Genomic DNA, 26,621 nt, shown 5'->3' with positions numbered 1-26,621 from the left:
GATGGCAACCTTCTACCAGTCTGTTGTAGGAGGAGCCATCTTTGCTGCACTGACAAGATGAACGAAGTCATCTATGAGGTCAGCAGCGTCACTGGACAGAACCCGGGGTTGTTTGAGTGAGTGAGAGACAGTAAGTCACTAAACAGTGGCTCTCTGCTGTGGACAATCCATCCCACCCACTCCACACCTCACTGCGGAGACAGAGGAGCTCATGCTCACATAGACTCATTCAGCTCTGCTGTCATAAAGAAGAGTTTAGGAAAATCATTCCTACTGTGTAGGCGCGCCTTGTGGATAATGGCAGCTGCAGATTTTGTCTACAAGAACACGGTAATTAAAAACTTAATCTTTTATGTTTTTGCTACTAAAACGATATTTGAAATCAAACTGTTGCTCAGTAAGTTTTCTAGCTAGTGAGATTGTCATTTTCAGGCATGCACAACCAGACGAGGTCAGCAAGGCAGAATTATGGGATTATTTTGAGCAAACTACAGCTGGTGGTTGATGGGACAGAGATGGTTGGGTCTCTGCTTCCCTGCTTCCAGCACTTTACCATAATTTTACAGGAATATTCTTTACAGTGTAGAATATCCTATGCAAGCTTATACTATAAACAAATGAGTTCACAGGCAGATAATCATTGACAGTTTTCTACCTCAGTGCTCTGCAGTAACACCACCGTATAGACTGAGCTGCTCTATAATGAATACTTTGAAGCTCATCAGTATTTCCTAGTCTATCCCACATGCTTCATGCAACACCTATATGTTATGTAATCTTGTGTGTATCAAAATGTTGCCTGCCTCATGCTGTATGGACATTGCTGCTGATTGAGTAATGTTCTCCCTGCACTGTCGCCTTAGAGCTTGTTTTGAGGGTTGATGCTTTCCAAGCATTAAAGACCACTGTGAGAATATCTAGCTAAAACAGTTAAATGATTATAAGTGAAATTATTAACCCAAACTATATGTTGACACCTATAAATGGCTAAAAATATAGGCAGTAGACACTAGAATTTCATAGCACAGCCTGATCTCATTGAAAATGCTAAGTTTATGCATCAGTGCTTAAGTAGTGGCACGGCTAAAAACAAAGTGAATATTAACTGTGAAATAAAGTGCATATCAGAATTCACAATGCAGTTTAGAGCAACACATTTCACTTTTATAGCACCACAAGGTGATGAAGATGTAGTGAGGGCTGCCACAGAAGACAAAAAAAACAAAGAATCTGCTTCCAGCCTCCTAAAATAAAGGTACCATGTCTACTTCCTGTAGTCAGGACAGCTTCTGTGGCTTTGTCTTGGTTCATGTTTTCCCCTGATACAACTATATAAAACCTGGGATTTTGTTACAGCCTCAGAGTGTTGACGCTGCATCTTTCTTTTCTTTTTTTTGTGTGTGCTGCTTAGTCCTAAGTAGGACAAGTGTCCTGAGAGGCTGTCCTCTCACAGCCCGGCCGGAGGACCTGCAGGTCATTATCAGCCACGCCATCCTTCAACCTAGTTAATGCTTGTAACAAAGGCAGTCATCATCAACGCTGTCAAAACAAACTGACAAAAACACTCATGAGGGATGTCAAACAAAAACCTATTTTATTCTCATTGGTAAAGACAAGAGTGTTCAGTAGACGGTGACAAACCAGTGAGGATGGTGTGGAGTGATGCTGCCACGGTCCATGAGAAAACGTTTCCAGAACGTTCTCCTTTTTTTTTTTTTTGGGATCACCTGTGTGGCCAGCCCCCACAGAATTCAGTCCAAACACACACACATAATAATGCCAGTGTGTAACAAGAAAAAAGAAAAGAAAACATCAAACAGCCACAGGTAGATTAGGTTTTCTCTTATTGTCCTCATGCGCTTCAGTGGCATCCCAATGTTCCGTGACTCAGCTTCAACGGGAGAAGAGTTCAGTCTGGTCACCCTCGCTAATGTCTTAGTGCAGCCAGTCAGGACATTTCATCCATTGCTTCTCATCCTTACGGTAAAGGGTTCTTCGTGCTGATTGCTTGTGGTGCATTCAGCTAAAAAAATATGGCTTGGGTGCTGATGTTTAGTATAAAAGTCACAAATGAACATTATGTCCATGGTGGATTTTTAAAACACTTGTTTTTTTTAAACGGTGGATGCAGTGTGTGGCCAAAGATGGGCAGAGAAGGGAGCATCTTAACAGATAAATAGTCTTGCCTTCGGAGACGGCATTACCAGAGACACTAGCTAGATTGTGCATTAGCTATTGGCCACCGAGGTACAGTAAATCCAGGATCATGTGACTGTAAAACCTACAGGGTCATGTCTTAGATCGTCTACTCTGCATGCTATAAAACAGGATCTATAACAGGTATACAATAGATTGCTATCAGTCTCTACGTTATCAGTGTGTGCTACTTCGAGTGTGTGTTTATTTGTGCCCCACCTCCTTCTCATTCAGCTACAATAATCAAGCCAGCATCTTGCTGTGCCTCCCTCTCCTTCTAATTTCCTATCTTCCTGCTCTCATCAGGTAATGAGCGGTCGCTGATTCACCCAGGGTGGAGCGGCAAATCAAGCTTACCTCCTTATCTCTTTCTCTCACTAAAATGGCTTCACTCATACATTCGGCACTGCGATCCAGGCAAGATGTCAGCTCTCTCTGTTCATCTTTTTCTTCTCCTCCCCTTGACCTTTATCTTTCCATAAATTTCTCTATTTCTCACACTCTACACCCTTTATTATTTCATCTCCATCCGAATAATCCACCCCCTCCCCTTTCTTTCTCCACCTTTCACACATCCCCATTCATGACGTCTTTCAATTTGGTGTGTGTTTGTGTACATGTGGAGTGTGTTTCTTTGCCTGCATGTGTGTGTGTCACAGTGCACTGAGGTCATGACAGGAGCGGGACTTCTGGCGGAGGATCTTGCTGCCCCGGTGGCGGCTCATCTCCCTGTAGCGGCCCCGATCCCGCTCTCGGTCTCTGCCGTAGGAGCGCGGTACAAGCCCGGCCAAGAAGCGCTTGGCCCGGCTGGTCAGGCTCTCCCTACGGCCCGCCCCCGGGTCGCCGTCTGTCCATCCGGGGCCAACGAAGTCCCCCCTGGCAGTCCTCACCGCCGCCTCCAGTAGCTCGTTAGTGCCGTGGTCTAAGGAGGCTGACAGCTCCAAGTACACGCAGTCGAACATCATGGCGCTGGACTGGGCCTCTGGTGAGAGAGAGGAAGATTTTTTTTTATATATTCATTTTAAATAAGTGAGGCTTCAAACAATAGCAGCTGCAGGCAGCAATTAAAGGGCAGCAGTTGGAAATTGACGGACATCAGATCATGAAAGCAGCATGCTAACAACCCAGCTGCTGTGCGATGTGTATCAGCACAAGATAATACCTTTACAAGAGCTCACTGACTGCTGCTTACTGGACTCTATTAGCTTGTTAAGTGTTTGTCACTCCTGTCACACTAAATTGTGACAAATCGAGTCAGCCCAAAGCATCTCACCAGGCAGACACGGGACTCTCATCTCTGTTTACTGTGACTCTGAAACCTTGCCTGAGATTGTTGGCAGTGGAAGACAAATAAAAGGGAGAGAGAGTTTTCAGGAATAAAGGTATACTGGTACAACTTAATGTTTTTAAACAATTTACTATTTGGGATGTCCCGATCAGGTTTTTTTTGCCCTCGAGTCCTGATCCGATACTTTCACGATTCTCAAGTCACTCGTGTGTGTGTGTGTATCCAGAGCGCCACGCTAAGTGATTTCAGATGCGCAGCAGCTCATCGAGACTTCGAACCCAGGACCTCTCACACCAAAACCAACTGTCATACCCATACACTACAGGACACAGAGCCACCTTGCACAGAAGGCGTTAACTTTGAGAGCCCTAATAAATATATATCCGAGTCCTGATCGGGAGGTAACATCCGATTCTGATCGAGTCTGAAATCACGTAATCGGGCCCGAGTTCCGATCACGTGATCGGATCGGGACATCCCTATTTACTATAGTTAGTATTATTGTGGATGAAAGGACTAAAAGAACACATTCTACAATACAACACATGACATTTCATTCAGTGGAGAAGATTGTTAGATGTTACATGAAGAATGTGGAAAAGACAAAGCATAATCTTTCAGCTTGGCGACTATAAAACCACAGGTAGGAGTCCCACTCACACTCAACACACACTCACATAGATGTGCATAGATGCGTAACAACAGAAACCATTTTGATCATGTGTGCAGTTGTAGTAATTGAACTCATGGGAAACAAGGGTGGGGCAGCCAATCAGAATGGAGGTAAAAACAGGACGTAAACACAGTAAAGGAAGTATCCTTACAAAATAAAACAGGAAGTACAAACCATGAAAAACAACCAAACCCAGCAGCATCTTTTCTTTCCTTTTTTTTTTGGTTGCATCCTACAACTGATACATTGGCAGGATGGGGTTGATGTGGTTGATGGTGCTGTGTGGCGTTGCATTAAGCTCAGATCTCCTAGCTACAGCTCAAATGGGGAAACGGTTTCTATCCCAACGGGACTCTCCCGGATAAGGACAGGTGACTGCATGATGTTGACAAGGCTCTGTATCTCAGCTCAAAGCGCCTGCCTGTCCCTGGTCAAACACAGCATTATGATAAGGAAAGCTGATAGATACCAATCATTCAGCTGCAAATGGCCTTCATTGTCAAGCTTGAAGACTTTTTTTCCAACTGCAGCTTTTACTTTGTCCCTGCTCTACACACAGAACTGATATCTGAGGGCTCACAGCCGCTGTGCTAAAAGGGTTTTTACAGCTTATTATTGGTATTCATAATAACGGTATGAAAATGCACTGCATGAACTTAAAACGACGGTAAATTGATGGCAGCAGGCAGAGGTCACAGCCGAGGATGAATAATGTGTGTTTCATAAAGACATTTCTTTTATATGTGTGTATAGTGTTAGGGTAGAATAATGACTTTCAAGTGTCAAGTAATACCCTGGCATTCACAAAGGGACAAAAACACTGCACAAAAGTAAAAGGGAATTAAAGAAGACGCACACTTAAAAGCTTTACTAATGAAAAATATGAGAAAAAAGATGTGGCTGAAATATTTAAATATATTGAATGTACCAGACCTACAGAGGATCCTGTGTTTCTGTATCACTCTTTATTATTTATCGTATTATATATTATATATATAAACAAGATAATTGGGTTATTAAGCTGCAATGCTGAAATTAATAGTGATATAATTTTATCTTAAAAAAAAATGACGCCAGAAAAGAACGGAATTTAACTCTTCCTGCACCCAATGAGAATCAGTTTTTTCAAATTATTGGCGGGGACGCGTCACCTCTGCCCATCCTAAAACTACGCCCTTGGCTAGTAAAATAATTTGCTAACTAGCTTTTTGCTTGGATGAATAACAAATTATGTTTAGCTCTTTTAAGGTTTATAATTTCTCCTTGTTAACTCAGAAGCTAATAGTAGAGATGTTAACTTGTCTGATCCACACCAGAGGCAGTTTCATCTGTTACGTCTTATATGCATAGGCCACAAGTTGGTCACACTTTAGAAATAGTAATAAATAGATGAATGTATATTTCTTAATCTTCATTCTTAATTAAACCTTTTAAGTTACTGACTTTTGGGGCAATCTGGTTGTGTTGATAAAGGAAGGAGAAAAAAAAAAGAGCTCGTAACAAATGATCATATGAAGAGCAGGAGTTATGGTTGAGTGCTTTTGAAAAGGTGAGTATATATGTATATAAAAAGCCCGGGTACCAGGTATGACTATCTCAAGCTTCACTTCAGCTTCACACTGTGCTCACATGATAAATGATCTGCAGCTGATGCAGTTATTCACGCAGTATTTATTCAATAAGATTGTTCATATTCTGAGTTATGGTTACGCCCATGCAACCTGTGTGAATTCAAACCATATGAACACAGAGACATTGCAAAAAAAAACAAACAAATTTGATCTGGGTGTAATAATCCAAACCACACAACAGCTGTCGACCCACTGCAGTGAACGTAAGAGTGGTGAGGGAGGAGTGGGAGGAAACAAGGCAAATCCCAAACCAGATCAACAGGACTTATACTAATACCTATGACAGCAGATTGAATAAAAAAGGAGTGTTTTGGGAAATTAAATCGAAGAAACGAGGGAGAAAGAGAGAGTGTGAGAAAAAAAGGGGAAATTTAAAAAGAGGGGAGAAGACGAGGGTGGTGAGGCGAGGAGACTGGGAAATAGTGGAGAGAAGAACAAATGAGCAGAAAATCCTGACAGATAAGGAGAAAAGGAGACAGAGGACGAGAAAAGTGACAGACAGCGAGTGAAAAGAGAAGGACGACAAGACGAATACGGAGAAACGTGCGTCACGTGCAATGAAGGAGACGCTCAGAAGAGATGACAGACAAGATGGTAGATAAAGTGAACATGCAAGGGTGAAGGGGGGGGTGTACGGACAGAGGGGGGAGACAGAAACAAGAATTGTTGACTAAGCAAACGGAGCCAGAGTGCATATTAATCAAAGCCCACAGGAGCAGGGGGCACACCAGCACCATATTGAGCGAATGATAAATATGTTCCCAGTGTGTGTGTGTGTGTGTGTGTGTATCACTGTGTGGGGAGAGGATGGAGAGAGGTGTAGCAAGAGGGGGAAGGTGAGAGATAACAGAATAAAAGTGTCACTGTACATGCCATAAATAGACTTTTATGACTTCAGCACTCTCAGCCAGGCCCCCCCCTCTTCCCCTGGTTCTTTAAGGAGGATGTTAGCGAGCCGGGCAGGCCAGTCAGCTTCCTCTGTCAGGCTCACATATCAGAAAGAATACATGCAGTCTGTCCTCAGAGAACATAAGCACATTCTTGTCAGGCGCCCTGGGAACAGCGATGGAGCATTTCCATATCGCTGACCGTACTCATGCTTCTGGCTTTTTTTTTTTTTTTCATGAAGACTAGAATATGCTGAGTATAGGCATCTCCTGGTTCCTAGCTTCCTTCTCCTCATCCAACCCATACAGTCTGAGTCCACAAGTACACATGCTGCCTCTGTTTTAATTATGCACAAGGCAGCACACCCAAACCTGTGGTGACTATATTCTTTCTCTCAAAGCAAGGCCTTAATCTTATTAGAACTGTAATCCTAATCCTAAATCCTAACCTGACTGAAGTGGGATTTGAGCAAGACCAAGACATATAGCTCTTCAGACTGTACTTTAACATTAAGCCAACTGGTTAAACCACACATTATCATCTCAAACTAACACCAATGGTTCATAGTCACTTACTGGCCACATCAAGCCAGAGATTAGCCATTCAAAACCAGGGTTATGTTTACATATGGAGCGTGATTTGGGTTAATTTGTCACATTGTTGGTTTAACATGATTTTCAGACAGAACTACACACTATGTAGTGAACTATATAGGGAGCAGGGGCTGATTTAAGACACAGCATGTGTCTGTCTACAGTCAGAAAAACCAGAGGAGAGAGAGAGAGAGAGGAAAGTGAAAGCACAGCGGAGCTGCAGGGAGCGCTGGTCCTCAGCGTGTCTGACGTGACAAGCAATACTTTTACATTACAGAGAGTTCCTTGACAAGTGACATCAAAAATGCTTTAACACTAAAAGCCGGATCAAGTGAAGGCTAAGAGTAACACTGCTGTCTGGGCAGGTTCAGCGTCACAGTTCAAACTTCAATTGGGCCTGATAGTTATGTTGTCCTCAGGTGATTGACATTTTCAAAGGAAACCATTGAACTCTCTCAGTGGTTTCAAAAGAATTTGCCACAAAAGTGCGTGGCTGTGAACATCTGTCAAACATCCACCACACTCCAGAAAGAAAGCAGTACATGGATTTAATACGAGCTACACAACCCCCCCTCTGCTAAAACACCCACAGTACACCCAGCCCGTAGTGCACATATGGCCAGTACAAACATATATATAGACATATACATAGCAGGATCAAGGCTGTCCTGTAAGAAGGAGATCTGCACACAGATGCATCTCTAATGCCACTGCACAGATGGCTGTGTGGAGTTTTACATTTCATGTATAAGAAATTACAAATTCCAATCAAGGTCATCCTGTCCCTCCATTCAACAACCATCACTCAGTTTCTATTTAAAAAGATTAATGAAATTCAGATAATGGGGCTATAGCCTGGCAGTACTCCATAAAAATTCACTCGCTCGTACAGTCTGGCTAAATTATAACCTGCCTGTGGACTGATCTGTGTTTAGAGGATTTTTTCAAGCATCACTAAATGGATTCGGTTCAAGAACTGTGTGTTTCTTCTTCACTGAATTGCTTCACCAGGCTTTGCTTCACAAATGAAAGAAAAATGTGTAAGGCTTGCTGCCCAGCACTGTTATTTACCACAGTAAGTGAAGTCTCTAAAACATGGGATTTTTTAGTTGTTGAGTCAAAGTTGCCTAGCAGGTGCCTACAAAAAACATTCTGTTGATCTTATATGATAATCCCAGGGATTATAAATAGAATTTAATTTGATACATAACAATTAATAATGTGCTTATTTACCAGATGGAAGGTGATTAACCCACAAAGCACCTGAATTCTGCTAATAGATGCCAATTGGTCGGTTAAGATTACAACCTGCTGCAACCCTGTTCAGACTTGCATGTGTAATCGATCAACAGAGCAGGATACGGCTCGAATCCCCAGATTGATTTGTTTTCTCAATCAGAACAGCTCAAATCCGGTTAAAGCCAGATTGATTTCAATCCAGCTAGATCCCCCTCCTAGAGGTGGTGGTACAGTATAAAACATGTGAAATGCTGGTGCAAACTGACTCATACTGCCTCACTGTATTTCTGTTGTTTATATTGACACAAAGTGGAAAACTGGCAAAATCATTGCTTTTCTCACAACCATTGCCACAGCAGGATCGTAAAAACACTGACATCCAAAAAGTGACACTTAACATGCAAAAAAGTTGAATTCTCCTTTTACCCTCAGGCGTCATTATGGACTTTTTTGTCCATTTGGGTAATTTTTGCCTCTTTACCTGGCCACCACACAACTGGCACTTAAAGGGTGAAATTCCTCAAAATGATTTGGTAATTTGGAAGCTTTGAGCAGCGCTGAAGATGTTTAACATATGTATGCAGAAAAAAGCAGAAAAAATATATGTTTTTGTCCTTAATGACACAAATAGGTAGTAAATTTACACAAAAAAAAAATAAAGCACCTATCTCAATATTTTGGCTAATCTCTGACATATCCATGACAGATATAAAAATAATGTCTCAGCCACCTAACTTTTGTTTTATGGAAAATAACTCATTTTTTTGTGTTTTCTTCATAAAAACTGCAACATCAAGTAATCAAACTGGCATTTAAAGAGTTAAATTCCTCAAAATCATTTCATGTTTGGTAAGTTTTGAGCAGGGCTGAAGTTGTTTAACATTTTTATGCAGAAAAAAGCAGAAAAAAATATTAATCTGTTAAGTTTTTTTTTAGTAGTTTTTTTGGAATTGGCCATTTTTTGTCCTTAATGACACAAAAGGGTAGTAATTTAAAGTGATGCCTGAGGGTTAATTTCCTCCAAGATATAGAACATTAGGAACACTTTCAGTTCAATAATACATCATTGCCATCGTCATAACACTTAAATATTATGTAATGAATAGTATCATTGTAGTATGTATGTAAAGCGTTCTCTCCTAAAGCTCCTCTCTGGTATAACAGAGGCTGATGGGAGAGTCCCAAATACTCTTATGATTGCGTGTACAAAAAAAATAGCCATTTCATCAACAAGTGAACGACAGATGTTACCCTGCAGACCAACAACAAGAGATTCCATGAACTACACATAGAGGATAGTCCCACAGTAAAGGAGCGGTCAGTTTTAATACTGATCCCCAAAGTCATCAGAATTCACTTAGTGGGAAACCAAAAGGGACACATTCATCTCTGTGAGCCATTAATGTCTGCAGACAGAGCTGTTACAGCGGAACAATTGGACAATTTGTTTTCTTTAACAATACTCAGTCTTTTATATTCATCACTGTCAAAAGGCCTAATTACACCCACTGTGATTCCATGTGATAACAAATAAACATAAAAAGCCACAGGGGTAAATAGCTTTTACAGACATATTTCCACTGCATTTGTAACAAAAACAGATAACAGATTTTTTCTTCCCATAAGGAGTTTACCGTAGAGCATTTATCCCTGGATATTGTAAACATTGAAGAAATTGATTTTGCTGATCAAAGATAGATCCCCCAAGAGACCCTCTAATGGAGATGATGTCGGCCTTGAGAAAGATTCATGGTAAAATAGCGCAGCGGAAAGAGAAGACAGATGAGCCAGAAAAAAGAGGGTAAACAGAAGGGATAGACGAGTAATTGTACAAAGCACACAACCATTGTTCTCTCAGGGAAATGTCCCTACTAACTATACATTAGGATTATGTACATTTAAGCGCTCTTATCCATTATATCCAGCAGAATAAAAAAAAAGCATCAGTATCGACAGTAATTATTTTCTATTTAAGATTTTCCATTTGTAAAGCTGCTTAAAAGGCTTTAAGAAGAATGTGTGAGTGAGTCTGTGTGTGCTCTTTCATCATTCACTCAGAAATATGATGTCCTTATTGTGTTTGGGCAGATGCAATAACTACTTACTATGTCCCGTCCTCCTTAGCAACTGTTGCTATGCCTGTCAAGCTTGCTGTTCTTGGCCATCTCTGTAATGATAATAGCTTTAACACTAAATTCTTATTCATTTACAAACAATGGGCCATTGTTTACAGGCCGGGGGAAAAGTCTGTAATTTTGTCAGATTTAGGTTTTGTTATAAAGAATATCATGATTTCCCACTGGTATATATGTATGCTAACACGTAAACAACAGAAATGGATGATTGCTAATGCTTCCCAAAACTACAACAACCTAAGCAAATAGGGAACAGCCTTCTATTTGATTGCTGCAGCAATTAATATGTTAAAAGCTTCTCTGTGGTGTGGAAAAGAAAGTGTGTTTTTGTCCCACACTAAGAAAGACTAACAATAAAATATTTCTTTTTACATGTCAGCAGTTATTATTATTATTAGTCACTGATTTCAACAGCTTAGTTGAGAAGCTGAAAATGTGACGGAGTAAATGCAGTACGCTACCAAGCTGTGAGCCGTACAATCTATAGGCAGGCCAATCACCACGGTCAAAATCACAGTGCTATGTCGTTACTGCACAGAAGCACGGATCAGGCATTGAGCATCACAGCTCCATGAGTAAAGTAAGCTGTTGCAGATAGATAGCTCAGACGTGTGTGTAATAACAGCAGGTTAAAGGGGAGCACGAGCAGGGATTACATCTAAAACACTGGGAAGAAAATGAATAGAAAATGTTACAAAGGTTAAAAAAAAAAGCTACTGTGCAGAGATAAAGATGCAGAAAAAGCAGTCTGGAAACATACGGGCATGAAGATCAGCACAGGAAACAGACGAAATGACAAAGAAACCAGAGAAGCATGTATGGACTAAATCCACCAATCACAGAGGAGGTAAGGAAGTAAAACACAATGAAACACACAAAGTGGGAAATCAAAACCCAGTGTGATGGGAGTGATGTATCCAGGGCCACGTACTTTACTACTAACATTTTTACATACACATACAGTAAATCATAATACTATATCATTCATGCACAGCTTTAGCATGAGGGGACTCTCAGTGCTTGACAGACACGCTGTGCCTGCCTTGTTACAGTTGCAAAGCTATTATCAGAAAATCGCCGTTGAGAGGAGGGGTTTGGCAAACAAACCACATGCCTCCATAACAGATTACATTACAGACCAGTGTCCCACCTCCCACTGCACCTACCCTCTGAGCTGATTTCACGTGAACGAACAAGGTCACTCTTGTTTCCCACCAGGATGATTGGTGTTTGAGGCTGGGACTCCCTGAGAAGGAGGCGGAGCTGGGCGGTGCGGTGGAAACTTCGCCTGTCCGTCACTGAGAAGACCAGGATACACACATCACACTGAAGAGTGGACAGGTCCTGGGGAATACACACACACACATGTATTATAGAAAGAACACCTTAGTGAAGGAGATCCAGTAACAGACGAGTAGGATTGTAATGTCAGGTAGCTACAACACAACTCAACAAATTGGCGGTTTGTCCTTGAACAGCATTTTTAAACTCCCTTTTGAAGTCACTGTCTGTGTTGTAAGGACATCAAGCGCTAATGCCAAGCAGGCGGCACTCAAATTTTTATCACTGTCCCACGAGAGGACGCAGAGAGAGGGGGCTGCGCTCAACTCGACTGCGTGCACGTCACGCTTCACTTTGAATCTCCTGACCCTCTTAACAGTGACCACCAACACATCCCGTCGGGGCTTCAACTGTCACACAGGCTCAATTAGCCCGAGTGGCTCCAACACAAGCAGCTTCGGACTCCCTGGGACCATCTTTGTCCTCTCTCACTTTCCCTCTCTGATTCAGTCAGCTGCAGTTACACACTGCACTGTAGGTGGTGTACAGCTACAAAATGGGTCATGGGAATGCTGCTCTGCTCATTGTAATGATGAGATGAGATCAAACCTAAAACCTAACTGGGAGAGATCATATTCAAGGAACTGTAATGAGCAAATCCCTCCTAGCTGATCACTTGTTGACCCAATTATTTATCAAAGTCTTAATCACTTCAAAGAGTCAAAGGTCTGCTATGTGCTGAGTGATATTAGGAAGAAAACTGTGAAGACAAATGGCAAATGAGGACTTCAATAGATATATAATATGTGAAATGACTAAGGGGAACATACTCCCTTACAGGCATGCAGCTGTGGACACATGAACTGTATGACGTGACGTGAGCATGTGGACACAGATCGGCAAGATAAGACACCACAAACCATCTCTGGGAAAACTTGTGCTTGCAGTTTAGTTACATCTGTGTCCCATCCACTAACATGGAGGGGGCAGGGTTTATGACTTATACTGCAGCCAGCCAGCAACAGGCGGAAATCCATCACATCTTTATATACAGTCTATGTGTGGACTCCAGTGACGTGTAGGTGTTCTAAATCTTCATGTTCCGCACATGTGCATCCACAACATGTCTTCACTGACACACTTTACTTATCTTCACATCAATTAAAAAGCAAAACCAGACTCCACACAGCATCTCCTCAGAAGCAGCTGTTATTATGGTTTTCTGGTGCATGCCTAATGAACATAACAAATGAGTTTATGTGGATGTGAGTTCACCCGTTGATGATAAAATTTTCACTTAGTGGACAGGAAACTGCATAATGTGCTTTGCATGATTAGCAACAAGCTGGAAAACATACTGTAAAATAAGCTGTTTGCATTGTGATGCTTGAGTAAATTACCAAATTTCATTAACAGGGGTTAGATCTTTATAGGGCTGCAACGATTACTTGAGTAATATTCAAGGGCAAAATTCATCGACTACTAACTAATTTAGTACTCGATGACTCTATTAGTGACATCATTGGGATGATTCTCTTGTGGTGTAGTGGGCTGATCAGCGTTTTTGGACACAGGTGAGCCGTACACACACACACACACAGCCGTAGCTATGGAAAAACTATGACATTTACGCGTGATCCGAGTACTCGAGTAATCGCAGAAATAATCAGCGAGTATCAAAAATACTTGTTTGTTGCTGCCCTAGATCTTTATCTAAGGAAAAAAGGTGCAGAAATTATTCAAATTCTAAACAAATTCTATTTGTTTAGATATATGGATTACAGTTAGACAGTTAGATAACTTTCAGGAACCAACTCCAAAAGTTAGCAACTAGCTGGTGAAGCTAGTGAAGCATTTAGCTGAGCAAAGATTGATGGTGGAGACCAAAACTCAGTGGCTCTCATCACACATCATTGTGTGATGTTAGATTTGTCACTGTATGTGGTGATGAAAAGGTTACAACAAAAAGAAAGTTCTATCTAAAGGTGGATAAGCAATCGATACAAACTATTTTTCTCCCAATGTCGGAAACCTGAGAGCAGACTCCACACTAATGCCAGTCAAAGTCTCATCAGGGCACATAATCAGATTAAAAAGGACATACAGGAAGTACTGTTTTATATTAAAGTAGTTTTTTTTTCAGCTTTAAATGCAATTCAGAGTATTTATGTCCTGTTCTGTTTATGGTGCAACATATAAATATAACATTTATATAACGGTCTTCAGCTTGGAGCTGTTTTTCTTAACATTAGTGTAAACTGAGGGAATTCCATTTGAGGGCTGGATTAAGCTTAAATCTATAACCTCCTATATAAATGTGACAAAATCTAACCCTGCAGTGCTGCAAACTAAATCATCTTGTGCTTTGAGTGGAAATAGCCACAAACACAAGTGACTGAATCAATACAAAAAAAACAAACAGATAACTCAATCTGCCTGCTAGCTCTGGACTGCACATTGTCTGCGCCCTTGTCCTACATCCACAGCCTTGGAGGTAAATTCCTGCCCTCCAGAGAGTTTCAGATGCCTGAAAAATTCACACTGCCTCATGCAGCCAATAGCCGTCGGATCAGACCCCGGAGCAGGAAATTTCACAGGGAGCGCCTTGGCACAGTGACTGTGTGACTGAGCACAGGAAAAAGACAAGGAGTGGGGGAGGAGAAGAGGGAAGGGAGCCACCGGCCACCTGTCACTGTCTGATTGTGAGAGTGGGGGAAGAGGATGGAGAGAGGAGTGGAAACAACAAGATGAAGAGAGAAAGAAACGAAGAGTGGGAGACACTAATCTTCGTAAGCAAAGGAGTACAAACCCGTAGTGGACATCGATTAGGTGTGTGATTGAGCACTCCGTGAGGAAAACTGTGACCAAGTAAATACGCCTCTCTATCAACTGGAGGCTGAGCCACTCAGGACAGTGCCAACTCTGCGCGCTCTCCTTTTTCTCTAGATTAAGCAGCGCCACTCTGTTCACGGAGAGCGGGCCATCTGTCAATACCTACTCCTCCCATACACACAAAACACAAAACGCTGGGCCCACATATTCAAATCATCCGCAAATACACACACTGAGCAAAGAAATATTAATGAAAGCATCCTAATAACAAAGTCTCATCTGCTTGATTAAGCCATTTTTCTCATCACCAAAAACATGTGGACACATACAAGCTGTCATTCATCCGTTTGCCTCTCAACCACTGACAGCTGGGACAGGTTCCAGGGCCCCGCCTCTGACCCTGTATAGACAGATGATTACATATCCATAAAAAGTGCTGAAACTAGATTTGCATTCAAATCCACACATGCCTCTATATTAAAATTATAAATAAATAATGGCCTTATTTTTGCTGGGCTTTGGGCTATATCCACAAATGACTCCTCCATATGCCACATGTCACCGCCCGTCACTTTTATGACATCGTATTAGCATTTATCTTACTAAAAACTTTGAATACTGAGACAACAAACATGGATTTTTAGCAAAATGGAGAAATCTTTAAAGTCTTTATAAAAACTGCAACATCCACAGCAGAATTATACAGGTCTATATGTTATAAATAATTTAAAAAAGGCCTTTCTAGGCCCTCATTTCTTCTCATTTCCTGTTTCTGGTAGTTTCAGATGTAGATAAGAAAAACACATCTAATAAAATCTGACAGAAAGCAGCTCTGTTTTTATCTGGGCAGACTAATTTTTTATTTTTTTTTATTTTTCATAGCTTGTAACAACGCCCAAGGAGAGGCTGCAACTAAGCTTCTCAGAAAAAATCAGCAGAGTTGTGGCAGAAAACCTACATATATACTATTCAGGGGTGCCCAATACGTCGGAAAGGGGTTGCGGGTTGATCATGTGCCACTCAGAAAATGTGACGCAGATGCCGCACTTTCTCCTGGTCGCTTGCATCATTGCATGTTTGTAGCGTGACTGATCGAAGAAATGAGAACTCTTACCGTTATTACAAGATTTTTACAAGTTTTTGGGCCGTGACAACAAACCAGACAGACAGCTGAATGCTGCGGGCCAACAGAGAGGACTATACTGCCGGACTGATGAGAGTTCAGACTCTGCATGTGGATGAAGAGTGAAGGTGTTTGTCCCTCAATCATGATGCTGGTGCACTGGCTTGTTAGTAATTAGTAAGCTACAGCTAAGTCCATCTATTCGTGACGGGCTGATTAACATGAAACTAAAGTAGGAAAACTGTCAGCTAGTTAAAATACACAGTAAAAATGGGGAATGCTTAATTCTTTATTGCCTTTAATTATCATCATTTACCAGCCTCTCTCTTCACTTAATACCCACAGCCTGCCCCATGACACAGAAATGACTAATCAATCAGTCAATCAACCAATCAATATATAGGTAGACTGATAATTTTGATTAGTCTAGATAGATCAAAAAAAGAGCCAAAAAAGCGTGTGCACACCTGTACTGTATATAAGACCTATGTTGGTATATTGGATAATGTGCAAAACTGGCTAATACCATGCAAAAACACCAAAAACACCACTAATGTGGTCGACAGACTTTCAGGCAAAGATCATCAATCAGCGGCTTCAAAAGAAAACTGATCATGCTGAGGAGGAATGTCTTAGTCACAGATCTGATCACAGTAAGGGGAGGCGATACTCCAAAGGTAAATTGCAATTTTTTTTTTGTTCTCAGAACAATATCACATATATATAGATTTTTCTGTTTCCTCGCTGTTATAAAAGCCAATCGTCCCTCTGATTCTGTTTGAGATCGTCTCTAGGCACAGAGAAGATCAAATGTGTGCAATGTGCTTTATTTTTTGCCACTATCATTGGCATCAACTGGACAGGATTTGAATTTGAACTTATTTTATCAGCTATTTATTAATGTTAATACATGTTGAACACGAATGTGCACACATGGCACATTAGCATGCACTCTAAAACATAAAAATATAAAAATAAACACACACACACTCACTTGAGCCTCACAACACATCAGCAACCATTAACAGTGAGGACAATGAATCACTTATCAGACATTATTTGCATAACATGTTGTGGCTCTGTGAGCACTCAAACTATAATTCCTACTAGGAAAAAAAAGAAACAGCATAAAACACAGCACTTGGTCCTTTTTTTTGACAGAATGCATAAGCGTGTATGGTTGTGCATATTCATGATACAACGCCCTCTACAATGGACCCGAAGCGAATGCAATCTATTGGCTCACAGAACAACAGAACATGAGCTAAGCACCCCAGAGCCTTTACATAGAGACAAAAGGTCAAAAGCAGACCTCACCTGCATGCACAGAGTGCACTCAGACATGCAGAAAAAATACATAGACGCTGCTATATGGCTTTATCAAAAGCAAACACGTGTGCTTTGCACGCACCTGCCTGGATGATTTGTCTGACTGGCTGTCAAAGAGCGGGCTGATCAATAAAGAGGCAGGGGTGATGAATGAAGGAAACAGACAGGAAAGAAGAGAGAGGAGCAAAGGAGACAGAAGCGAACCTTGTACTGAGGCTAAGTCAAAATCTGATAATAGGATGATGAAGCTTAGAGAACATGCAATGCTGAGTATGGGGGTTTGTTTTTTTTCCTCCTACTAACTTTCTGCTGCACAGAGACAATGCTCCCCTAAAGTAATACTTATATTACTGAGGCCATCTGGCCTGCACTAAATAGACCAAACACACATCTGCTCACACACATGTGGCACTGCGAGCGCTAATGACCACAAATGCCCACAACGTTGCTGAATACAGCTGACATCACAGCACAGACTATTGCACACCATGTCTACCAAGCACTTCACACACACACACTCTGTGGTGTATCCCCGTATGACCCAGATTGAAGTTTTAATATGCTGGCATGTGGAACCTCTACCCAGCTGAACTGTCCATTAGCAAATCCCCGGATCCCAACCCCTTTTTTCAGGAAGGCTGTTCTGGGGTTAACCTCTGACCTCCATGCAGGAGGAGGAGGAGGATAAAGGAGGATTTCACTCCAGGATACAATAAAGAGTTATTGTTAAAAACATTCTGTAATTTTAGATAACAAGATTCTATCACTGCATCATCATTTGCACTTTTGCAAATGCAAGCAAATGTGCAGGTAAAACATGATAGGTTTTCTGTATGAATAAAACATTTTATGTGAAATCTATACCTTCATCAGTTATTGATGGGGAAACAATAACAAACCTAGGCTATGCTTACCTCACACGCCTATTTAAAATTGACTTAGAGTTAGCGTTTGAGACATACTGGATCAGATTTTTCTTCATCTTTTTGTGTCCTTATGGTAGCTTCTCCAGGTGAGACAGTATCAGGTGCTAAATATGAGGATGAAAACATTACTGTCAACCAATCAGAGACAGACAAAGGCGGGTCAAGCCTTCCTCATCCTACAAAGAAAACCACTGTGTTTTACTTCAAACAACAACTCTTATCTTTGGAATATTTCATGAAGTAGTAGAGTAAAGATAAAGTAAAAATCAGCAGTGTTGTTATAACAATTGTTTTATAATGGTGGCCTTGCACTTGCCAGGCAATATCCAACCCAGTGTTATCTGCAGCTAATGTTTAATAATGATCCCTGAAGTCGAGCTGCAGAAGTGAACTGACAAATGTTCAAATACTACTGACCCATTTTCAGCTGTAGTATACGCACTTCTGCAGGCAGCACTAGATCACTGGCAGACTGACTGTGAGCATGACTCAATACTGGAGCAGACTTTAACTTGTCCGGTTGATTTCAACAAAATAAAACTTAAGTGGTAGTTTACATGTGTGAGACCTCTAATGCTTTACTTAACTGTAAAGGGGATTTACAATTTGTAATGTTATACAATTCAGAAGTGTTCTTGATTTTGGTTCACACAGAGTTTCATGCGCAAATAAATTGAGTAGTAAGTCCCAGCGGAGTCAAAAATAAACAAAACTGCTTAGGTATAATAGCTTATGTGGATTACGCCAAGGAATGAGGAACTGTAAATAGTGCGGAACGACTCTCATAAGACCGCAGAACGGCAAAACAGGAAAGAGGAAAACTGTCCAGGGAGTTCCACCACCAACGTCAAAAAAACAAGTTTCTTCCAAGAAGTGGCCAGTTGAATGTTTTTCTTTCCTCCTAATCGAGCGATAGAACTGTGGTCAAGCAGCAATTATCTTCCTCCAAATTACATCCTGCGCATTTTCTCTGACCTGCTTTAACATAATAAAGACATCATTCCTCAGGGGCAGCTGGACAAAACAAAATCCCTTCACTACATGCTGATAAACACACACACAGTGTATCACTGCCCTACATTTTCCAAGCCTGAGGCTGCACCTTTCGGTTGTTCTATTATAAATATTTTAATTTTGAGCTATCAATTAATAATGGAAATTCCAAGACTGGCTTGAGCTTGAAGTAAAGCCAGACACTGAGATGGATGCACCCGTCACAAGGGCGAGGCCCCAGCTCCTCCCCTGTTACTGAACATAAAGGCTGTTTAAGACGTACATCAGCAACAGCTAATGTCACTGTAAAGGCAGAGGACAGCATGGGCCAGTGAGGTCAAGGCCAACTGTGCTACAGTTTCTATTTTAGGCACATGGATGACTTATTTAAACCATCCTACCCCCATGACGTCAACCACAATCACAACATCCTATCCTATCTGAGCAGACCCGCAGCCTTCTGTGTATGTGTGTGTGTGTGTTACACACTTGACTGTGTCGATACAGCATATATATATATACACACACACACACAGTCTATACAGTGTGCTCCACCTGTGTTTTCACTGCAGTCGTGTCACTCACAGCTCCAGCTAAACCTTCATGTGTCAATCAGCTATGAGTCAAACCAAGTAGCACTTATGGAACCAAGCGCTGCGTGTAAATGTAGCAGTTTTCATCTTCTTTGGCAGTTTGTATTGCAGGAGGATGATGAGGCGCTGACCGCAGAGCGGATGAAGCCCCACAGCCAACATTGTACGATGCTGAACTGTTCTAGCATGATCTTATGCGTGAGCGAGTGATTAATTCAGGCCTGTATGTGCTAATGTGTGTGTCTCTGTGTGTGTGTGCGTGCATGTGTCTGGGCATGTTGCTATGGTAACTTGGGTGTAGGTTGGGTTGCCCCATGGAGAACGCTCGCAGCTAGCTACAAGGCCAGAAGCCCTGCCTCTTGGGACAGAAAGCGCTGGCGGTTAATGCCAGTTCAAAGCCAGGACACATGTTATAGACAGCCGGATGACATCTGTCTCTGCACCTGTCTATGTTCTTTTTTATCTACGGGCATTATCACAAAGAAAGGAAAAAAAACAAACATTAGCATGAATTGCCAATCGGGATGCTGACCAGTCCTCTCTGCCCTCCCCCCACCACCAACACTAACACCACCACTGCTGCTGATGGCCCTGGAGTCATTCCAAGGTTCCCACTGGCCTGCGTCTGTTGCTTTAGCCTTAATAGCCCTGCCTTGTATTAACACACACAGAATAACAAATGTAATTAACTCTCGGTGAGATTTAACCAGCGGAATGAGGCGAGCATGCAAAAAGCAAAACAAAACAAAGTGAATGGGCATTTGAAGGTGATGATAGCTGAGGGAAAAGTCTTGGGGTGGGGTGGGTGGTGGGGGGTGTTAGAAGGGGAGGCTTACAGAAACAGTAAAAAGATGGACAAATGAGCAGGTTTTCCTACATGTAGTTACATGTGAATAATTTAACCTCGAGGGGGAGGAGCCCTGGAGGGGACATCTGGAATAGCAACCTTCCACACTAATTAGAGCGCACTACTGTTCCATCATATTATTAATAACCATTGATGCTTTTTCATTTTGCATAATGTCTTCAGTGTCACATGGAGCTTTTTTGCAAAGGCGTTACTACTCTCTGTCACCGCCTGCTGCAGCTCAAGTTGCTCCTGCTGCAATAAAATCACCACCGCAGAGTCGCATTAAACTCCCTCGCTCTGCTCAGCTCGAAAGACTGATGACGCCCAGCGGCAGGCAATTTTAGCCGTGCCGTACCTTTCTTGTTCTCTGCGGATTTGGATTGAAACAAAATAGGTTAACAAGGGAGTGATTTCCAGTTTTTTTTTTTTTTTTACGAATGAGAGGACTTTAAAGAGCTCAAGTACAAGTGAGCGCAGCTGGCCCTGCAGGATTCCCTGCACCGTGTGGCACGCACACATGCACGCGCACAGAACGTACAACGTATGAAGTCTTTACACTTGAATACACACGAATAATTTGCCCATCACAGAAATTGAACAAATGGTCGTTTCTATTCTCTAAGAATAGGCAAGAAAAGTCCACACGAGAATACTTTACCCAAGAGAGAGAGAGAGAAAGAGAGAGAGAGGGGTCACCAGAGAGGTGAAAGCTGACATATAAGCTGTGTTAAACAAACAAGATGGAAGCTGTCAGTCACTCACCTGCTTCCAGTTGTCAAAAACGATGACTTTGCTGTCCTCGTCATCCACTGTCACTGTGCACTCGTAGCCCTCACCTGCAAGAACAAATATTCTCCATCAGATCATTTCATGCATCAGTTGCTGCTTCACAGTTTTAGCAAGTTCATTTAAAGACCGTCCTTGACCCACTCTAGAAATAGGTTGCAACCGACAAGGCTAACTGACAGGTCAATGGGGACGTTCTTTCTTTTTTTATGGACAAAGTGGATCAAAACAAATGGATCTTAAATATTTGAATGACAGGATGGCATCGCAACATGTTTTCATTTTAAATATGTTGTCAACATATTACAGGTCGTGTAAGTCTAAGTACGTGAATAACACCAGGGATGCCATAGTCATTAATAAAGGGTCTATTTTAGGCACGCTACATCTCCAGGTGTTAATCGATGCCTTCTTTTTTAATAATAATTACTTATTATTACCCGTGCATTGTTGTGCAAGGTGTTATTCCACTCACAGCTGATGCAGTGCTGCAGCATCTGTTCCAACTATCAAATAAGTGTTAATTTAATAGGTGTTGAATGGTGTTTTTTTTTACACTTCAAGATGTGTAGCTCAGAGTAATTTGGCACGCAACATAAATTTACATGCAGAATCGGAGCAACACGATGAAAACATGTACAAGCTCGGTGGATGAAAGTGCTTTTTCTGTCCATTTATGATGCATGAATCCCAGAGAACCGACACGGACAGTAATGAATAGTGTATGGTGTGAGTTGGGGCCATGTCAGATTGATGCATGAGGGAGAGCAGACGCCCCTTAGTGACACTGACTTATTGATTGGCTGGTTGAAAGGTTGAGAACCAGAGCTGATTATCTCTGGTGTAGACAGACAGACAGACAGACAGACAGACAGACCTACCGACTGTGGCCATGAGGGATGAGGAAAGGAAATCAAGACTGTTTTTAGCAGCTTTAATGTGAGATTTACCCAAAGGGGAGATATAGCCAATGGCACGAAAGCCAATGACTGAAATATACCCTTTGGGAGATTCTGAGTAGTTTCTGGTAAACATGAAGCTACAGTCTAGCAGCTGGTTGTCTTAGAATTAGAGCTGAAAACAGTGGGAACGTGTGTGTGGGAATGGGTTCACAGTGGCATAAAAACAACTCCAGACTTTCAAGGGGACTTTTTTTTCCACTTAATTTTCATTTTAAGACGCCGTTTGGTCATCAAAACAGTTCTTTCTCAGAATAACTTGGTTACCATGGCAACCACTGCTGCCTAGACTAGAAAATTTTACGTGCTATTACCTCACTCGACCACAGGGTGGCACGTAAATTATTACCCTAATCGATCAACTAATAAAAATCTTAGCATAGCATAGCAACAAGATAGAAAAGAGGCGGGTTGAGGGTGTAGGGTTAAAGGGAAAACATGAGAGATTCCATATGACACATCTGATTGGACAGCAGCGTGTTCTATGGAAGCACTCACCAATCTCTGTTTTTGTGAAATTTAAAAACTAAAATTATTTTTGCTCTTTTCTTGAGCAGTATAAGTGACACAGATGTACACAAAAACACTCTCCACCAATCCCCTTAGCAGGCCATTACCACATGCTTGCGTCTCAGAGTCTATAGAGAGGGATCTGTCCGACTGCCCGGCCAGAGATAAGGCCAGTGACGACTTGCCCACGCCATTCTGTCCCAGTAGCACTATCCTCAGTGCCCCGCCGTGGCTGTGGTACGTTGACTGAGCAGCAGCCGACTGGCTGAAGGACTCATCCCGAGGCACCGCTGTGTCACTGATAGGCAACGTGGTAGGCTCCTCCAGACCTGGGATCCAATCGCAGTCGTCGGATACAGCCTCTTCCCTCCGTAACTGGTGTTTGACTGGCAGGGGTGTGCTCCCTCTCCGGAGGGGCGGCGCCGTGGTGAGAAACATACTATACTAGAATGGTATGGAGACAAAAATAACAGTTATTGTTTACTGGCCGTGACAAGGTATAGTGTTGCTAGTTGTGAAACATTCTTTGCTTTAAATTGCCTATCAGTGGAAGGGAGGGGGGGATGGGAGGTTTCAGTGTGTCTGTCTATGTGTGTAAAGAAAGGGGAGGTGATAATAATGGAGGTGAGACAGATAGGTGGCAGTGTGAGAGAAAGATGCTGATGAAGGTGCACAACGTGTCAAAGGGAAAACTAAGAGAGGAGGAGGGAGCAGGAGAGGTGAGCTGTGGTGGGGGTATAGTGAGATGAGGAAGACACGGGGCGGGGTGGTGGGGTGAGCTGCTGAAAGAATGACACGGGGATAAAAAGGATGCTAAAAGACAGCAGGTTGATAAGGGCACAGAGGTGGAGCTCAGAGAGAGAGAGAGGTATGCATGGGAGAAAAAAACCCTAAGGAAGGGATGGAGGAAAAGAGGTTGTAGCTGGGTGTGATAAGAGCATAAGAGTGTTCAGGTGGTTCTATACCATGCAGTGTGTACAATGCAGCATGAATTCACATGAAAATAGGTCAAAACATAAAATCCGTGTCTCTTTCCAAAGTCATTTAAAAAGGGAAATCTGTAGTGGGGGCTGCCAGACGCCAGAATAATAGTTTGGCTGAGAAAGCTGTGAGTGTGGGTAGGTGTGTGTGTGTGTGTGTGTTTGCAGCCGCAGCAGGTCAACCATAGACCACCTTCATCAATATTAATAAAGCAATTAATCTAGGCCCACCGCTGGGCATCTGTGGCTCAGTGTCTGCCTGTGGCAAAGCTAAGTACACTATTGGCACTTAATTAAAGGGGACAATATCTGAAACACACTAGAAAATAATGTGTAATCCAGTTTAGAACCATCAAAGAGGACTGTCTGACACATTACACTGACCTGATTCAGATGATGATACACTGTCAACAATCACTAGAGATAGTAAACTGGAGGTACAATTTGTTTTATTAGCATATTATAAAATATTGCAGCATAGCATAATGTAAAATATAGGCAGTAAAATAATAGTATAATTTGAAGGGTATCCAAACTATAATATAGAGCACTATGTACTGTAGTATAGTGATGTAATAAGGTACTGTGCAAGGTAGAATAGTGATGTGTAGCCATATAGCCATACTGCTAAATTATGGGATGTGCTTTAAAATAGTAGAATATTGTCTCATATATATATATATATATATATATATATATATATATATATATATATATATATATATATATATATATATATATATATATATGATTTCATAATGTAAAGGCATCTAATAGTAAAAAGTACACAGTGATTCATATTATGTATTAATGTTAAGACAGCATAGTGCAATACATTGGTAGCATTTGACTGTAATATGATGTACTCCATTCTGGGAGAGTGTGGTGTTGTGTGTAGGATAGTATATAGCAGTGCACTGCACACTGTAGAATAGTTTTATAGTATAGTATAGTTCAGTTGGTTCATATATAACAGTGTAGTGTTCAGTAGTGTACTGTTGTAGGCTCCATAGTTGCTTAGTATTGTTCATAATGTTGTATTGGGTAGTGTACTTTTGTATAGAAAAGTATAGCATTATTTAGTATAATATATTACTGTATCATGCATAGTAATGCAGTGTATTGTAATATGATAATGTAGTATTGTATAAACAACTGTAGTGTTCTGAGTAGTCTGAGCCTTGTAACATGCACGTACAAGGTGGCTATAGTAGTACTACGATTAGTATAGTATAGTATAGTATAGTATAGTATAGTGTTTTGTAGAAGGTAGTATAGGTGTGGCCCTACTGGTGACACACTCAGACACACACACATCACTCACGCCGGATCACCTATGGTAGCTCAATTAGGTTAATTGAATGAGCTAATCAATTAAGCATGCCTTTATTGTCTGCCGGGCTCAGGGGAGCTGTACACGCACAGACAGCAGTGACCGGCGCGCTGAGCCAGTGTGTCAGGGGTTAATCTTTCTTTCTCGCCAGGCAGTCGCGAAACTGGGCCAAACAACAGTGCACAATGCAAAATTAATACTACAGGCAATGTTTTTATTCTTTCATCTCCACAGCCCAATTAAACTGACAGGGCTGCTACTCTACGCTGCAGCCAGGCGACGTCTGCATGCCTACTGTACTTTTTAACTATTCAAAAAACGTCTGCACTGTACACTGCCTCATAAACACCCATTCCGTTGGGACTATATACACTGATCAACCTGGGGTTAAATTTAATTATAAGACAGGTGGGCTGCTAGTCATAGATAAAAGTGTGTGAGACTCTCTTAAAGTCCATGTGATAATTAAATAATTAATAATATCGCGACAGGAGTAAGGCATGCTCCACATTTTAAACTGGATTCTAAGTGTGCTGCAGAAAAACAATGATCATATGGTATGTCTCTCTGTGTGTGTGTTTGTATGCCCAGGTATAGTGTGTGTATTTACGGTTATTGTGCAGAGCGCACGAGGTTTACGTGGGCAATAAGAAGGAGGTATGAAAACACGCATCGTCTTACCTGATCAGCCATAGTTTATCAATAAGTCTTCTCTTTGTGGAACAAGTGCTGCGTGTGGTTCAAGTCATCTGTGCAGTCTGCGGACCCGGCGTCACATTCACAACGGCGGCAGCATACAGGGAGGCGCGCCGCGATTCATTTACCATGTTATTTCTCTCCCACGCCGGCGCGTAAAAATCCCCTTCTGCTGGCTGACTTGGAGGGAGCTCTCTGTGGCGCGTGGGAAAACAGGGCTAGGTGGTAGTAATCAGCTGGATGCGGTCAGAGAGAGAGAGAGAGAGAGGGGCTACACCTGCGTCTCTGTTTGGAGTAGAAGGCGGTTTACTACAGGAGGAACAATGAAAGCCATCAGCAACGCAACGCATTCCCTCCAGTCCTTTCGGCGTCCCAGCGGCCAGCAGTTACTGCGCTTTCCTCCCAACCTTCAGTTAATACCTGCATCTCTCTCTCTCTCTCTCTCTCTCTCTCTCTCTCTCTCTGCAAAGTGTGTGTTGGGGGCGCGTCCTTGAATGAGTAGTGATCTATCTACGGGTTGGGTTGGAGGTGGAGGTAAAGATGGAGGGATGGTGAAGGGGTGAGAGAGTGCCGTTCACTTCCTTCCTCCAGTGGAAATAGCAGCCCAAGATGCACACCTTCAAATAGGAGTCTTTGTCAAACAGCACCGTTGAGCCTCTCCCGTTGGATTTCATTCAGCTCTGTCGATAGACAGGCAGCGTCTGTTTGTTGTGAGGGGTAGCGGCCGGCAGAGGGAGCCAGAGAGACGTATTTCTGGTTTGTACAGAGGAATGAGGTTTTCCTGTGC

General features: G+C 42.0%; 1 protein-coding gene across 1 annotated transcript; it reads right to left on the bottom strand.

The window, feature by feature from the left end:
• Positions 1-1,582: 1,582 nt before the first annotated feature.
• rem2 (RAS (RAD and GEM)-like GTP binding 2) lies at positions 1,583-26,278 on the bottom strand. Its single transcript, XM_028427711.1, has 5 exons — positions 25,820-26,278; positions 22,933-23,269; positions 21,333-21,406; positions 11,810-11,987; positions 1,583-3,178 (listed from the first exon to the last, which is right to left on the bottom strand). Exons 1-5 carry the CDS (start codon positions 25,829-25,831, stop codon positions 2,850-2,852), a joined length of 930 nt encoding a protein of 309 aa, XP_028283512.1. The 5' UTR covers positions 25,832-26,278; the 3' UTR covers positions 1,583-2,849.
• Positions 26,279-26,621: the final 343 nt, after the last annotated feature.

This window comes from Parambassis ranga, chromosome 17 (assembly GCF_900634625.1).
Source record: "Parambassis ranga chromosome 17, fParRan2.1, whole genome shotgun sequence".
In the NCBI taxonomy this organism is placed as follows: domain Eukaryota; kingdom Metazoa; phylum Chordata; class Actinopteri; family Ambassidae; genus Parambassis; species Parambassis ranga.
This window is presented reverse-complemented; position numbering and strand designations above follow the sequence as displayed.